Source organism: Zosterops lateralis, assembly GCF_965231275.1.
Source record: "Zosterops lateralis genome assembly, chromosome: 1".
In the NCBI taxonomy this organism is placed as follows: Eukaryota; Metazoa; Chordata; class Aves; order Passeriformes; family Zosteropidae; genus Zosterops; species Zosterops lateralis.
The window spans coordinates 22,455,563-22,473,387 of NC_139762.1; the positions used below are offsets into that span (position 1 = coordinate 22,455,563).

At 38.6% G+C, this 17,825-nt stretch overlaps 1 protein-coding gene across 2 annotated transcripts in view; it reads left to right on the forward strand.

Moving 5' to 3' along the window:
- FAM171A1 (family with sequence similarity 171 member A1) overlaps nt 1-17,825 on the forward strand; it is an 85,026-nt gene that overhangs the window by 60,581 nt on the left and 6,620 nt on the right. For both annotated transcript variants that reach the window (XM_083869449.1, XM_083869450.1), the window contains 2 exons: nt 3,543-3,719; nt 17,010-17,126. In XM_083869449.1, the coding sequence (XP_083725575.1) occupies nt 3,543-3,719; nt 17,010-17,126 (294 nt within the window). The remainder of the gene's footprint in view (nt 1-3,542; nt 3,720-17,009; nt 17,127-17,825) is intronic.

Consider the following 17,825-nt stretch of genomic DNA (forward strand, 5'->3'; position numbering starts at 1 on the left):
AAACAGATTAATGAAGCCGTAGGTATTTTAGTCTTCTGTATTCTTTTATCTTCTGTATTCTTCATGACAGAAACTTTTCTGCTTTAGCCCAGGGACCCTGAATTTGACTTTTAGTTTTCAGGCAAAACTGTATTGTAAAGGACCAAAAAGACTGGCAAAGAAATGGTGTTTAAGAGACTGAGAAGAGCCTTGTTTTCCAAATACTGTAGTATTCATTATGGTATAACACAGACTCCAAATGCAATGTATTTTATTATGCAGTATAGTGGAAGTGAAATGTCCTCTATCTCTAGCAGAAGTCTCTCCTGATGTGGAAACATGAAACTTTAAAATCCTTAAGTTGGATTGACATCCTTTTCTGCATCTACAAGTGACTTGGTGAAGACTTGGCCTGTAAAACTTTTGAAAGCATAAAGAATGAGGTCAACACCTGCTGCAGATTTTTTAATATTTTTGTTCACAAGAGAAAAATAATATTTTAGAATTTTAGAATTTTAGAAATTTTAGAATTCAAAGAATTTTAGAATTCTAAGAAAAACTTAGCACTGATATGCATGGGAAATTTTGGAATTCCACAAAGCACTGTCTCTCCCTCTCTTCCTTCTGCCCCCACAATTACCCTTCTGTTCTTTCACAGTTTATTTACATGTCTATAGAATTTTGGTGAGGTCCCTTCATTTAGATCCCTCAGTATTTGTCCAGAGTGGCTTTATAGTAGTTTTAGCTTAAAACCTATTGTCTATGAGTTCAGTATTTTTCATAAAATCCCAACTGGATGTTGAATTAGTAATACAGGGCAGTGAAAATTCATTGCATGAATCAGCATGTTATAAACATAAAAACTTGAAAAATTTCACTTCAAGTAGTGACAAGCCTGTATACTGTTAGCTTATTGTTTATATTAATCACCAGTTGGACAGCAGGAGGATGGTTTCACAAAATCTTGTTCTTTTAACCCAACTAAGCAAAACTTTCCATCATCTGCCTCAATGGACCAAGCTGGCTGATAATCTTTACTCCTCTTGCTTTTCATGGCTGCTTGTTTCTTTATAAAGCATCATGTCTGAACTGGGAGTGAATTCTATCTGATTATTTTTAAAGCTCTTTACAGGTCACCAGATGTCAAAAATGACAAGAAATAAATGAAAGCTGACATTTATTGAAGTCCATTCCCATTTAATCTGTGTGTGGGCCTATCAGTTTTATAGGATGTGAGAGTTTCATAAGCATTGATTTTAATTTGCCTTCACAACAAAAAAGAGAATCATTTTGTCTTTTTAATGAACATTAACATACTGTACAAGGTGGCAAACTGGAGAATTATTTCTTCTTCCTAGAGGTCAGTGGATTTCAGAAATTTTTTTCACCTTCTAATATAAATTATTCAGTCCAGTGCTGAGCAAAGTATTAATGCATTTCAATTAAAAAATGCGTTTCACTATCAGAATGCTTTTTCTGGGACTGAGAAGTAATTTTTTACAGATATATGCTGTATCAAGACAGTAATGAAAGAAAAATTAAAAGCTTCCAATATCTAAAAATATGCAAAATATAAACCATTATTTAATCCCTTATATTAATCTAAAATCTGAAGTTATACCATTTTTCATTTGGAATTTGTACACGCAAGAATGTCTTCAGGATACAGTACTTGGCAAGAGGATTTTCTCTGATACCAGCCTGAGAACTTTAGTGGCCCAAGTCCTGGGGTCAAGCATCAATCTGAGAGAAGTTACAGATGCATGGCAGAGGCAGTGTATTGAATGATCAGGAATAAAGAAACAACTTTTCCTTCCTCCAGTTCCTTTCTCTATCTCACTGTTTTATATTCTGAGGTATTAAGGTGACAATACTGTACACCATTGAAGCTTATATTTACAGATGCATGGGTAGGCTGGCAACCTTCCCTTACACCCTAGCTGAATTTTCAAAGCTTACTTGTCTGATTTTTGATTGATTGGTTCTGTATCTCTCCTACACGGCCACCTTTAGAGTGCTGCTTTCTCAGTGTTTTAATCCCTCTGTAAGGTCAGCTTCTGCTCCTCTGTTCACAGTCAGTGAAGGCAGCATGTGTGTCCCTTGCACATCAGCTGTGTAACACTGACACCCACCTAAAGACCTGGGCAAAGTGTGCCTCAGACTAGATGCTTTCATAAATGACTCACATTACTTTTGGTTATTTTCCATTTCTTCAGGTTGCCAGTCATGCAAAATCCAAGGAATTTAAAATACAGCTAAGTTTTGTCACCTTTCTTACCCTTCGCTTTACCACTTCCCCAACCCCTTTCCTGATGATGTCTTTATTTGGTGAGCTGCTGCTCAGAGACATCAAATTTAATAAAGGCCATTCCTTGAGATTTAACCAGAGGTATTAGAAATCATAAAGGTCTCATCAATGCTTTCGCACCATTCCCTCAAGTGTACTCATCCTATTGAGCACTGTCGCCAGGGTACCTGAAGTGGTGTGCCACCATTGCTGGGTGTGAATGTGCCCTCACAGGCAGTGTGCAACATAAGGCACCAGGCTTACAGTGGGGGCAGCACCCCATCCCTGCCAGCCAGGCCTCCCTCTTCCTACTCCCTGATTTGCCCCCTGGTAGGAAGAGCAGCTGCAGAGCCCTGCAGCCAGCATGGCAGAGGAAGCAGGGATGGTGCTCTTAGCAGCTGCATGGGCCTGGGGGGCTCAAGCCCTTTGCAAAAGTGGAAGCTCCATCTCTTCCAATTTGAACTACTCATGCTCTTGCTTTGAGCTCCAGATTTTGGTTTTAAAACTCAAAAGGGTTTTTTCCACCTGTTTACATATATCTGGGATATTGATCCCTGTCATTGACTCACTTAGTTAAATCATTGAAGGGTTATAATGCTTTTTAGAAGTATGCTGTCATGAAGTAACATTCATTGGCATCCAGTTTAAACAGAAAGAATAATTACTGTCTTAGATAAGAAGATAACATTGTATATGATAATAACCCATTTAGCATAGTTCTTTTCAGTGAAAGGCCAAAGGAAATGCAACTTGGCATTCTTAAACATGTGACCAATCATTTGTGATGTGCCACTGTTTATTTTGGTGTTTGTTAGTTAACAATATGGGCATTTGAGGTTATAATAAAGACTTCTAAGTTTGTTGGGGTTTTTTTGTTTTGTTTTGTTTTGTTTTGTTTTGTTTTGTTTTGTTTTGCTTTGTTTTGTTTTGTTTTGCCGTGAAACTGTGTTACTCATACAGATTTATTTAAGATGAATTAACATGAAAAAATACATGCAGGAGATCTTTACACTGTAGTTTTTTTGTTTTCACATTTTTCCAAAATTACATCTTCCTTGAATTTTGTGGCTTAGGTTTGGTTTTTTTGGCAGGGGGAGGGTTGTTTGTTGGCTGGCTGGTTGGCTGGTTTCAAGTTATTTGGTAAAACAGGGAGGAAATTGCTGCTACCATCCCTTGAGAATTACGTGGATGCCATACTGAGGTGTTGAACCACAGGTAACCCTTAAATTCTGTATGTACATCGTGTAGTGACAGTGTTCATTCACTCTCTCACTAGGAAACAGCACCAGGTATGACCTCACCCCTGTCACTGCTGTCAGCGTCCACCTCCTCAGCAGCGATGGGACCCCCGTCCCCGTGAACGGCCCCATCTATGTAACAGTGCCTCTGCCAGCAAACAGCAACTTGAAACACAATGCACACGTTCCAGCATGGAGATTTGACCAAAAATTTGGTAGGTAACATCTCTTTGTGGCTCCCTAGATGGCTTTTGTTTTCTATCTAAAAGAATAGACAGTTGAGTTTTACTGATCAAGTAATGTATGGTATATATGCAAATATACTTGACTTAGCATTGCGTGCCAATTTTAAACAAAATTTTTTGTACATGTACTATTTTTCAGTTATTAAATGTTTTATTTAAAAACTTGTGAGAACTGCATTTCACCCACAGACTGAGAAGAAGAGAGGCGTATTCACTGCAGCATTGAATTGGAAGTTTGCAGAAATGGAAACTTGCCTTATCTTTGCCAGCAGCCAGCTGTCTGACCTTGGGTCCCCTTCTTGGCTTGGGCTCTGTTTCCTGCCTGCCAGATAGGAAATATACTACTGACTTCTTTTGTAAATCACTTTGAGATTTACTAATAATGTCAGTAAAATACATGTAAATGATTTCAATGAATTTTTAAAAAGAAAAATTAATGAAATATTTTGAAAGGACAGAATGACAAATTAATAAAATTTGTAGAATGCACTCAAGTTTTTGTATTACAGAATAGTGTTTGCCATTGGGAACAGGAGTTTTCCCAGAAATACATGTTTTAGGCTTTTTTAAAAATTTATTTTCTTTATTTTGTTGCTAGCTGGTACACTGTACTGGCCTTCTTTATAGCTTCAGATTTTAAAGGACAAAGGAATGCATAAGTCTTGTCTTAGTTATTCCCCTTCAGTTATTGTACTGTGCCTTCTGAAGTATGTACCAGATGGTTGTTAAGAAGGAGAATTGAAGGTGAGAGTAAAAGGAGCCAGAAATATGAGTCTGTATAGACAATCAGTGGAGGTTTGTCCTGCAAGCAAATGTTTTGAATCAGCTGATGATTACACCTAGAAGCAGAGGCGCAAGCATGAAAGCAGCATATTGGAGGAATGGAGGAAGAGAGAGTTGAAGGGGGAAATAATGTTTTTGTTTGTTACTTGCCTCTGCTGAAAAAAATTATGTATTTTCAAACAGCATACCTATGAATCTTCTCTCAGAAGTTGCCTGTTTTAGGGGGTAAAGCAGTAAGATTTAGTGAAGAGTAAATTTGAATATGATATTAAGTAGAATAGCAGAGATGAGAGTGCAATGAATGGATTTGGCTTTTCTCTTAACTGTGGAAATGACACTTCTCTTGTGCTGACCTGGCAATAAGTTTCACTACATTCTTCCTGAAACTGAATAATTCTTCTAGAAACTATTTTGTTTTCCCTTGTTCAAAAAAACAAAACCAGGAAGATTGGGCTTACTTTCTCCATAAGAAGGAGTCCTTTCTCAGTCCTTCCTGTCAGCTGTGCTGGAGCTGCAGTCTGCCTCATTGCTAGTTACTCATTGCAAGTAAATGGTTCTGATTTTGATTATGAAGCCTTCTCATTTATGGCCAAATTTCCATTCCCCTGCAGTGAAGCCACAAAAGTTCTCTCTTAGTATGGAATATGGTTTTTAATTTTGTATATAAAGAGCTAGTTATCCTATTGTGTGCAGTATACATATATTAGTGTAGATCAATATGGGTTAGTTAATTAGTGTTGCAGGCTTGAGGCTCCCAATCTTGAGACAAGTCCAGCCTTGTTTGATTCATGGCAAACTACTGGAGCACTTGTGTTGTTGGAAGGAGAGGGCATGAGGATTGCTAAACAAAATGCATCTTTGTCAGGCCACTTAGCTTTACAAAGCTGTGGAGAGCAAGGTATTGAAGATGATGTGCTCAGGCTCCAGCTCACACTTCAGCTGAAGTAAGCATCTTTCTGTGCAACCAAAGATGTTGAACAAAGATGCCTTTTAAGCCCTGACTGCAGCATGCCAGTTCTAGTAGAATTTTGGCCACATCCCAACCAATTTAAATTAGAGTAGCTTAATTTAATAAGTAAAACAGCCACACTATCTTGTGCAAGCTACTCTAACACCCTAAGGGCTGTCAAACTAGCCATATGTAGCATGGACATGGTGGTATCCTGTCATTCCACAACCCTGTTGTGCTTGGACTATGAAAGGAGATGGATGGATAATGGCTGGGATGGCTCCATACTGGAGAAATCCTTAGCTGGCAGACAAGTTGTTGTAACCCATTTGCACTGGCAGATCTGTGCCTTGTCAGGACAGGACTTCTGACTTTATTATTCTGATTTTTGTCTTTCATTTCATAGCTGCTTTTTTCAGTGCTGGTTATGTTTTGGTCTCTCCTCAATAGATGTCCAGTGGCTTAAATTTTGATGCTTCAATCCAAACAGTGAGTAAATGCCACAGATAGAAAACTGTGACTATCTTACCAGGCAGTTACAGTACTTCTCTCTCAGTACAGTGGACACTTGCATGCCATTGTTTTTGTTTAGAGTCCATGTGGTTGTCATCATTACTGCATGAAATACAATTTCTGCTCTAAAAAGCAGAAGTACTTTTCACTTTTAGAGGACATGGAGAAGTGACAGAAATACTACTGAGGTATTTTAATCCTTAGTATCTCATACATTTTGCTGAGCTCATGATGAACTAATATGAACCCAGAGGCATCTGAATGGAAGTGCAGAGATTTTCGAAGTTTCCACAGAAATGATGCGTATTTGCATCTTAGAGCAGCCAAAAATAACTAATGGCTTTTTAGGATGTTTACCATAAACAATCTGTATTTTCATGACCATGCTTTCGATCCTTGGGAGGGAAGCAGGAAAAGCAGCATAGTCTGCTTAAGGCTGAGAGTGGCTTCACTGACACTGATGAAACGAGCAGCCAGAAAAAACAGGCTGACATCAAAACAAGACAATCTGCTGCATCTATTTCATACTGTTCCAAATGAGATTTTTCATTGTGAAACAAACCTACTGCCTTGTGTGCACAGCAAGCAAATTAAAGCAATAATACCATTTTGAATAATTAATAAAATGAAGATCAGCTGTCAATGCCCTGGAGATGTTTTAAGGGTAAGCGAATACACGTAACCTTGTTCTTGTGTTGGTCCACCACCATTTCCTGCAGCATTTCTGAGTGTTGGCAATAATAAACACAGATGCATTGATGTTATGGAGACATTATATGCTGAAATACAACTTAATCACTCCATGCTGTGGACGTACCCACCTCTTGTGTTTCACACTGTTTTGGGACAGTGGTTTTATTTCACAGTATATACTTAAAAGGTTTTGACATGGAGACACAGATTCTCATTTCTATAATCAGGAGTGAGTGCTCAGTGGGGTTTTCTGGGATTTGGGTTGTTTTGGTTTTTTTCCTAACAAGCACTGTGTTGGATTTCTCAAAATCTGAGGGGGCTGAAAAAATATTTTTTTTCTTTATCCGTAAACAGATGGTTGGGATCATGACTTCTTCCGTGTATATTTGCCTTGATGTCAGTAGGATTTACAGCAGTATAATTAATCTCTCTATTCTTGGACACCAAATTTCTGTTCCAAATTTCTTTCTAACCTTGTCCTCCTCAGTCAGAAATACCATAGATCCCAGTAGAAATGAAACTTTCTGCCTCCTGTGTCATCTCCAGCTCCCAGCAGCTGGACTGAATAACACAGCACTTGCTCAGCTGTATTCTCCTCAGCCCCCATTTAAATGGTTTATGGTTTATGTTAAGGTGTCTGGTTTTCATTGGATTCAGTGAGCAAAACTGTAAGTCCAGCATTCTCCATTTTAAGTCCTCAGTTTCATTCCATGTGGTATGAAGGCATTAATTTGCACCTAGACCTCTAGATCCACATCTGGACCTCTATGAAGGACTTCAAACTTCTGCCAAATATTCCAGTGTGCGTAATATGAAAATGAGATTTATTAATATGATGCAGCTGCTAGTTAATTATTCCCATCAAATAATAGGAAAATATTTTCAACACTGTTTTCAGTTGTGTGGCAAAGGACTCTGGAGTGGAAGGGTTAAACCTTAGCCCTTTTATTCATCCTCCTTAAAATATGTTATTTCTTGTGCACTACATGTAAATGCAGTTTGGAATACCATGTCTCTGTTCTTCCTTCTCCCCAGAGACTTAGCTGTACGTCTTTGACATGACCTTGTTGTTTTTAAATGACTGGCTTCTTTGCAGAGGAGGATATTTCCCCAGTGCCTGAAATTTCAGCCATGTGTTCATATAAAGTGATGGCAGAATATGGAGAAAAGTATCTCGGAGAACTCTTTGTAACTTCATAAAAAACCAATACTTTATATACTCTGCTGTTCTTGGTTGCTGCTTTCTGACTGCATTTAATGCCATAATAGATTTCTAAATGCATTTAAAGTCTGGTACTTGTTTTTTCTGGGTGACGTTCTGCTGCGAGTGGTAAAATTTGTATTGATTTTTGTAGAACCAGAATTTCCAGATGTTCCTTTCTCAGCAAAATCAAGATAATGGTTTCTGTGCTCAAAAGAAGTCATGAGGATATACTTATATGTAAGCAGTATTGGTGCCCACTTAAACATGACTGCAGTTTCATTGAGGGGAAATGATGCTTGTTTTTTGTTCATAGTGTTTATAGAGAGAGAGGGACAGCTACTGTCAGGCAGAAAATGTAAGCAGGTTACTGTACATCTACCTGTCTACTTCGCTGTGCATTGTTCCCAAATAAGATGATTTATAAAAGTCTCGGATTTAAGTTTCCCATGTGGTAGCAGTGATAATCCACCCAAAGAGAATATTGTCCTATAGTTTAAAAATAAAACATTTCTTTTTGTTGTGAATCTGTATAATTTCTGACTGTCACCACATTCATAATTCTGTGTGACTGACAGAAAATAATAATTTAACAGAAATATTCTCAACCTGTCACTTGATCTGACACCGGGCGTGAGTTTGTGCCTCTGACCTTGGAGAGATGATCTGCATTTGGAGTGCATGCAGCTGCACACATGGCCTGGGACTTAATATACTTCTCTATGAATTTTAGTGGGTTTTCTATGCATGAGAAATGGATGTGCCCAGGAAATCACATTCCTCACCCCCAAGAATTTGAGCTTAGTATAATCAGATCTAGAACATGTGGTTCTAGACCAGATTCAGTGGTGATATGGAGATTGGTTTGTAAAGGTGAAAACCACAGAAGTTCAAGGTTAAGCTATTTCTGTAGTTTAAAAATTCCTTGACTATTTGATTTTTACTTCCTTTTTAATCTCGGCTGGAAAGCTTAAATTATTCTTAAGACTAAATATACTAAATAATACAGGTTCTTAACTAACTGCTCTCAAAGAATTTCATATTTTGTGTGTTGCCATAGAAATGGCAGCTACCAAACCCAGCTTTTTACCACATAAAATGTCTACATAATAGGTGCAGATACCATTTCAGAGTATTAGACAGACCTCAGCATTGAAAGGAAAAGAAGCTGTTCCTCTGATGCTTCACAGTGTAGCTCACTGAGGTATGTTCTCACTCTTATGATTCCTCTGGAGAGGATCATAGGAGACAGTTGTGCTTATTTATTAGTGTGTTTTCAAAATGCGTGTTGTGGCTTACACATATGAAAGGAGTGAATGGATTGTTTAATTCTTGCCCACCTCATATACCATTTGAGCTGCATTTATAGCAGAGCAGATGAGGTATGGCATGATGGTGATGCTTAAGGGAATATTGAAGGAATCAGATTGGTGCCAAAGTGTAGTGATCTTTCTGCAAATGACCTACTAATATGTAGTCCAGGAAATAAAACTAGAAACAGATCCCTGGCTTCTGGGAGCAGGTTTTCATAATGTAGTGGCATGTAGATAGCCCTGTAGCTCCACCTATAGAAGCCATGGCAGGAGACGGTGGGAAGGACCAGGTATCAAAACTTCAGATAAGACTTCTGTGCTTGTGCAACTGCCTCAATTGAAGAGGGCCTGGAGATTGATGGGAATCCAGGCAGGAGTGAGTAGGGAAGAGGCTGGAAGGAGGCTGAGGATCTGGGAACCCCTTCCTCTGCAGCCTTGCAATGTTAGATCAAATCCCACTGTGCCTCTGCTTCCACTTCCAGTTTGAAAACTAGAAACTGAATGTGAGTGTAATGTGAGGTTGAAGGAAGGAAAAGGCATGCAGTGTTTTGTGCATGCGCTTTTATTTATTACTTGTTCTAATAATTTTGTCAGTAACTGACTGAATATGATTAACAATGGTGGCAAAGCAAATTCTAAAGGCATTATCTTTCATGTATAGCAGTAACTAGGGATGGTGATCCAACAGACATAACTAAGCTTTTCCTTTTGAAATACAATTATTAACCAGTAATTATATATGTAAGTAATTTTCTTTAATAAGTCACTTCTGTTCTGGCATTCTGGAAGGAAATACTGAAGGGATGAAAGCAATGCAAGCAGTTCTGTGTACAGTGTGCCCTGCCTTCTGCCCAGATATAATTAAGATTATTAAATAATAAAAACTGGTGTGTTCTTTTGTTAAACACTTAACAGGTGATTTAAGGGGGAAAATGAGAAGAGATGGAAAACCCCACAGAGCTTCTCAGGCACAATAATAAATTGAAGTCATAGATTTCCTTGCCAAATCTTCAAGGTGTGAGGGTAAAAGCATTTCCCCTTTAGTTAATGAAATAATGGCGGTGCTGCTAGAACAGGAGCAAGATTTAGCCCTGGAAGGGTTGTGTAACAAATTCTGTAAGAGTGGAAGAATAATGAGGGTATGGGCTCTCAGAGCGGGGACGTTTATTTTTTTCTGTTGCCTAGCAACCCTGAAAACAAAATTGTAATATTAACTTAAATACTATGAATTTTTAAACCCATGTGTATTGGGGGGAAGGTGAGGAGGAGAGTAAGCTCCACCAATATTCAGGAAGGAATTTTCAACTTCCATTTCAGCTTTTAGCTTTTTAGAAAATGAGCAAAAGTCAAACCAAAAATCCTATCCCTCTCTAGTAAAACTTCACTTCCTGATGCAGATTAGAGGTGATTTTCAGTTGGAAGAAGAAATCTGATAAGAAGCTTTCAACTGGTAGAATGAAAAGCTACAATTTATGTATGTCATAACATGCTTTAGGAAGTTATTTTCACAAACTTGCCCTTGATTAACTCTTCATAATAACGCTGCCATTTGCAGTGTCTAAATCAATTACTTCTAGAAGCACTTTTAGTATGTTTTGAATATCCTTTGCTGTCCTACCCTGTCTGATAACAACCTGCCTCATTCCTTTTGACACATATATCTCTGTTTAACCGTGAATCTCTGCTTAAGCAGGGCAATCTGATGAGACATCGTAGACAGCACAAAAGAGATCCATGCTGAAAGAAAAGCACTTCTCATTAAGGAATACTTATTTAAAACATCTATGCAATTAAGCAGTACAGTTACAAGTACCTTTCTTTTCTTTCCAAAGTGCTTTAGTCCGGGGAAGACAATTTTGTGACTAAAAATTCATATAGGTAGGATTATGTTTAATTTACTCTCTTATTAAATTCTCTTATTTGTCAGACCTCTTGGATGGAAATAATTCATGTTGTAAATAAAATAGTTTTAGTTCCCTGCTTGAGTGGGATTGAATGATCCTATTTCCAGTTAAAAGAAACAAAAGGAAAAGCAAACAGTATTTGATCAATGGAAGAATTTTTTACCAAAAACTCACATGTAAAAGTAATTTATGGAAATAAACCACCTTAGCTACCATATATTTAAGCACAAGTATATTTGAGCTTTATGACTGTCCTTGGGGGAAGCTGCTGGCTGCAGCACACTCATCTGACAGTCATTTACTAGAACTATTTTGGTCAGTGATAGAAAGAACACACAATCAAAGTCAGCAGAAGTCCCTGCAGCAGTGGTGATCTGGAAGGCTCTGAAATGGTCAGCTTGGGAAGCTAAGCCTGAAGCAAGCAGCATTATACATCCTCCCAGAGAGCTAAGCTCCGTGCTGGGGTGCCAGCAAGAGAACACCCCTTGCAGCCAGATCACGGGAGGGGAGGTTGTCCCCTTTCTTCTTGGCTGCAGCAAGAGTCCCATGTGTCTCTCCCTAGAGCAGATGGTGCTGTGGGGCACTCCTGCCTCACAAAGGCCAGGGGGAAGTTTGCCATTTGCTTGAGCTGGAGCAGCATGCGATTGTCAGCATGCACAGTCACACATGGAAGCCAGAGGGACATACAATTCCCTGGATTTCACTACAGATCAATTTAAAATAATAAAGCCTAGTTTTAAAATATGGAAGCAGTGTCTTACTCAGGGTCATCATGTATCTAGACTATGGAAGCAGATCCATTCATGCTGCCTGGTTCTAGCAAGCTGTCACATCAAATAGTTGATGTCTTTGAAGACAACAGGACATCTCTTTCCTGGGCAAACCAGCGATACCTGCAGTGACCTGATTGTGCAGGGAGACAGTCTAGAAGAGCTGTTCTTCAGTGGCTTCTCTTCAATAGCTGCCCATCTGGGCACTCTCCTTGCTGAAAGTGCCACTTTTCAGTCTGATTCAGAAGTAAACCAAATTGAGTTACAAAAAGGTGTTGTTTAATGTTGAATGTGTCTTGAAATAAGGATCTAATGAGCAAACCATTTGCTGTTAAATTTGCTCATGACAACCCCCCTCTGGCCTCCATTGGCAAGTCCTAAATGCTGCCTGAGATAAATGTGTTCATCACAGTCAAAGCTACTGCAAAGTATTGAGATGGTTCTCTCCAGCAGAAATTATCTCTCCTGCTCTACTGAAACCTTGAACTTCTCTGATACTTTTTGCAGTCAGATGGACATCAGCTTTCTTTATCTGATAGTTTTTTGATTTGTGTATCTGTACTCTGATATTTATATTCTTTGCTGTGTTCTCTTACTTTGCTTTTGAGATCCATGTATAAAAGAGTGATGGGTAGATGCCTCAAAAGCTTTTTAAGAAAGAATGAAGAATGAATTTGTTAAATTACATCATTTATTCCAAAAAGTCATAACCAGCAGTATAATTTTGGTGAGAAAAGCATTAAGTGTCTGTGTTCTCCCCCTGCTGTTAGTTTGAGCCAGGAGACAGCTCCCTTGACTTGAATCTTGGATCAGCATGTTGGCTTCACTGAGCAGTAAGAGAGGAAAAAGAGGAAGAGAAATGTAAAAATGATCTATAAGCAAGAATGTCTCTATATATAGAAGTTTTCCATGAAGCACCAGAAGGTCTTTAAGAATTAATGGTGAATTGGCCCAAATCATGCAGTGCTTACAAACTATACTGAGCTTGCTGTTTCTGTTCCAAAGAGGCATTGACAACTTTTCTTTAGAATGACACAGTCTTGAACAAAAATTATCACTTCCATTACATCTATCTCTTTTTACTGGTCTGGTGTTTTGTTTTGTTTTGTTTTGTTTTTTTAATAATCCTGTTTTGCTTGTTACTTAACAATTATTGCAAATCAAGTATAAATATTAATAAGCAGTGAAGCTCATTGATTTTGCTGACTTGGGTGGGGAAAAGAAGTAGATGTTACAGGATATTTGGAAAATAACAAATTCAAGTATTAGAACATAGCATACAGGGAGGTAAGACCTCTCTTCCCTTCTAAATCCTCCTGCTTAGTTCTGCAGTTGTAATCCTGACAACACAGAAAAGAATGAATGCTGCTTGCTCTTCTTCCATTTGCAGGCTATAGGAATGGATAGAAAAAGGACAAAGTTCTTTACTGACTGCCCCAGTCTCCTCCTTTGCTTACAGGAGCAAGTGTGTGAGGACATAGAGTAAAATTAGCTTCATTTTTAGAACAGGAAAACATCTTGTTTTTCACTCCAAGGAGGAATCTGAGGCAGGATAAGAAATTAATTTTCAAGGCTGCACAGCAATGAACTCTTGGTCATGTAAAGCAGTGTGAAATGGTAGGAGCACAGCCAGTCATGACCAAGCAATTGGGTTTTGCTCAAGAGAAGGTCCAACATGAGTCATTACAGCAATGCATTGCATTGCATGGAAGGAGCTGCAAGAACACTGCTTGTTTAATGATATTTGAAAAGCAACCAGGAAATTATAAAGGATGAAATATGAGAAACCTGGAAATGCTGATGGATTTGCAGAATACTGGAGGTATGTCAGTTCCCTCCAGTAACACTAGGTTAGCTTTCAGCTATTTGATCACAAAAGAAACAATACAGAACTTTGTGTTTTCAGCTGTTTCCACTCAAACATTTTTTGTTGCTGCTGTTGTAAAGGGTAGAGTTCTTTGCTTTCTTCATCCCATGATGTGCGAGGATGCTCTGTTTTGTTAGTGGGCTACTGGTAAGAGATAGTGAAAGTTTAAGAGGCAAATTTAGCACCAAAGTGTTGGACAATGAAAGTATTTAAAAAGGGCTAATGATGAGATTTTGCACTCACGGTTCACAGGAACTCACACTTGATGTCATCCCGATGAAGGAACTTGGGACAGTGCCATTTAAATTTTACTATTTTCTGTCATAATACAGCAACTTGTCGAGTATGATCAACAAAAGCTGCATCACTTTTGTTTAAAGATGACCAATATTTGGTATATCTTTTATGCTTTTGAAATTCTTAACTATCCATAACAGAGAGAGGGAATTACATTTTTCCTTAGCTGATGTAGACCAGCACGTTGCCCGGACTGTGTCCAGTGGTTAGCAAGAACAGGTGAACAAAGTGAGCAGCAGACAAGTGTGAAACCTGTCTGAGGCTTGTTTGCTTCCATTGCAAATACGAGATTCCTGTTGTTGCTAAAATATGAGCAACCTGAGCTGCTGCTGGTTGGGCAGGACGGCAGCAGAGCTCTGCTCGCGGCGATAATCCTGCAGCCTCTCTGAGCTCCTTGATCGCTGCATTATGCGGAGCATTACTGAGCAAAAAGGCTTCTCTCTCGGGAGGCAGCGGGACTGCCGCCTTCAGTGCAGCACCGTGTGGGTAAGGCATGCTGGACACAGGTTCCCCCTAGTGAGGGGATCAGTGATAGCTTCTGCTCGGGGAGGCTGCGATGGAAATAGACATCGAAGATACTGAACTTCGCTAAATTACGTTCGTCTGCGTTCTGCTTGTGTGTGAATTTAAATTTTTAAATTTTGGAGATGATAAGAAAAATATGGGAAACTTGATCATCACCCAAGTCCTTCTTTTTTTTTTTTCTTTTTTTTTTTTAATTAGCACTTTATATCTCCGTTAAAGTTTTATTTCACATCATTGTGTATTTCAATAGTTGGTATGTATCTTGCAGAAAAAGAAAAATTACGAGGTTCAAGGTTACAGAATTTTTAAACCGAATGGCATTTTAGAGACAAGATAAAAGCCATTTGTGACCTTAAAGGCTATTTTTCACCTTCAGGGCTATTAGTATGACATCTTCCCTGGAAGTGTATGGATAGAGAATCTGAAGTGTTAGTGGCCATGTTAGTGAAGAAGAATAAATCTACTTCTCTTAGTTTTTCCAGAAACTTCACACATAACTGTGGACAATTCCATTCTATTTTTCCAAAAAATGTTTCCCTAAGAGAGGTAAATGAGTGACTACATCAAGATGTTCTGCTACAGCAGTTATGAATGCCACATATGCAAATCTGTGTACACAGATTTTGGCCGTTTTAGTACTGTAAATCAAAATTACTTGTCTTGTTTGACTTTCTTTATGAAATAACAGATGATTGCTATCCTCTACAGACTGGAAATGATAGTTGAAAAACTGATAATTATATCAGTAATTCCTTTTCCCTGTTGCCCACAAATGCAGTTTGGTTGCAAATACACTTGATATCTGGCAGTAGTAGTCACGTAAATCTAGAAATCCTCTCAACCATGTATTCTTCCAAACCTTTCACTGTATTCAGGTGGGTTTATTATTAGCCTAAGATGGTGGTCTTACATAGGAAAAATCAGTAGCAGGGAGGAAATAAATACTCAAAAAAAGCCATTCTTATGTGTAGAGGGTTTGCATAGGCGGATAATCTGAGGAACACAGAAGAAATCATGAGGATCTTTAATGTATTATAAAAACAACAAACCCAGCTGCAGCACCTCTTCTGTGTGTTCTATACTCACTGCTGAGTGTTCAGATGACTGTCATCCGAAATGCTGTTGCTTAATCCTAGGTGACATCTGATGAAAAGCACCATTTTGGGAATTACAAGCAGGAGACTTACTTAAAGGAAGGAGAATCACAAGTACATGATGCAGCTTGCCTTTCAAGTGAGCATTTGAAGCTGAGTAAGGGAAATACAGCATTCTTCCCCCTTCAGCACAGAAATAGAGAACTGCACTACAGAAATGCAGGAGTTTATCCCTTCTCTGTACACAGATCAGCATCCTGGTAGTGGCCACCAAAGTACGTGAGGCCTTATGGAGGCCAAGCCCTCTATTATGGCACCCACTGGAGGTGCCAAGCCAGGACTGCAGGTTTGGGAAACTGCTTGGCACCAGGGGGGGGCCTCTCAGTGATTTGCTCTCCATGTCAAGGCCAGGAGTTCTGTGCTTCGTTTAAAGAGGATGAGTACAGGAACAGTCTACAAGCTTTTCTGGGCAATTATTACATCTAAGATGACAGCCCCAGAATCAGGGGTCTTAATGAATTACAAAAAGACATTCAGCCAGTTCAGTTGTAAAGGTTTTCATAACCCAACTCTTGGAATAAAAGTAATCTTCAGGAAGTAGAGAAACTCTCAACTAGGGCCGATTGTCAATCTGGACTACTCGAGTTATGCAAACTTAAACACATTGCTTTAAAATTGTTAGTCTTACTTATTTTGGAATTACCATTTCATATTTTTTTTAAAAAAAAGTATTTTGTTTCCTTTGAGAAACATGTTTTTAAAAGCTCATCATCTGTTACCAAACAGTATTTCTGAGGGTATTATACAGATACTGAATGATAAACAGATTATCATGGTGATGGTGCAGTGTAATTCTAGACACTGACAGTAACCAAGCTTGCTTTCTGTATAGGAAAACCATTTTGAGGAAGCATTTTCCTCTATCTTCTAGAAGTTGACAGCCAGGCCTGGTAGAAAGGTGGTGTATAGAGCTCAGGTGTGGTCTGAGAGATGTCATGTCACTTGAACTACATTTTTTTAAGTGGGCTGTCCACATATAATCAGCTTCAGGAATATCCATCTTCAGAATAGAAGAACCCAATAAGATAATAAATGTTTTCTTCGAATAGGTTTTGAAGATCTACTAGTTATATTTAATCTTAAAGGGTTTGGGGTTGGATTTTTTTTTGCTTCTGAGAAAGCCATGGGCGCTCTCAAATGCCAGTGACCAGAAGGCACAACTTCTCACTTCACAGCAACACACACAATCTCTGCACACATGGATGGGTTTTGTTACTGCTTGATTTTCCTCTTGTTTGCAGAGGAATGTGTGAATATCTGTAACATCTTCCTACAATTTCTGCATTTACAGGGACATGGCTGAAGAGTAGTTTGGGCATTGTACAACAAGAAGGAAATCAGTTGACTTGGACTTATATTGCACCTCAGCTGGGCTACTGGGTTGCAGCTATGTCACCTACTATCCCAGGTAGGATTGGATTTTATTGATATTTGCAGCACTGAGTATTTATTTATTCATATATAATGTTTATATTTTTCAAAATGACGTCATCTGATATGATCAGCGTGATCAATAATGGATTATTAGAAATCTGAAAGAAAAGGGCTAAAATCTTTTCAGGATTGTGTGGGTCAACCCTGGTGCTCAAAATATCTGCGTCATTTCAGTGGGGAACATTTCAAAGTGTTCCTGCTTTTGTGATGCATTTGTGTCACCACTGCCTGGTAGAGCCATTGCTAGAAAATTATGAGAGTCACAGCATCAGTGTGTTGGTATTCCAGCAGGTAGAAAAACAGGTGCTGTGAAGTTTCTGTACAGAAACTCAGCGAGATATGGATTTACCTAAAACCAGCATTATCCATTATATTGGGCTAGATACTTACTAATGTATGTATGGTTTGATTGACTGATTTATTGATTGATTGAGACTTTTTCCTTTTGCACTGAGGATGCCCATTTTGCCCTGAGTTATGCTTTGCAACATCTTGGTGACTGATTAATTTACACTGAATTTACACTGTGAATAACTTAGCTTAGAAGTTCTAGGAGGTATATTAGAGTGGCATTAGTACAGAACTGACTGGTTGCCATCTGCAAACCTCCTGGCCTAACTGTAAAAAATGGCTTTGAACTAGGCATTAATTACGTGTGCTTTGGAGATTATTA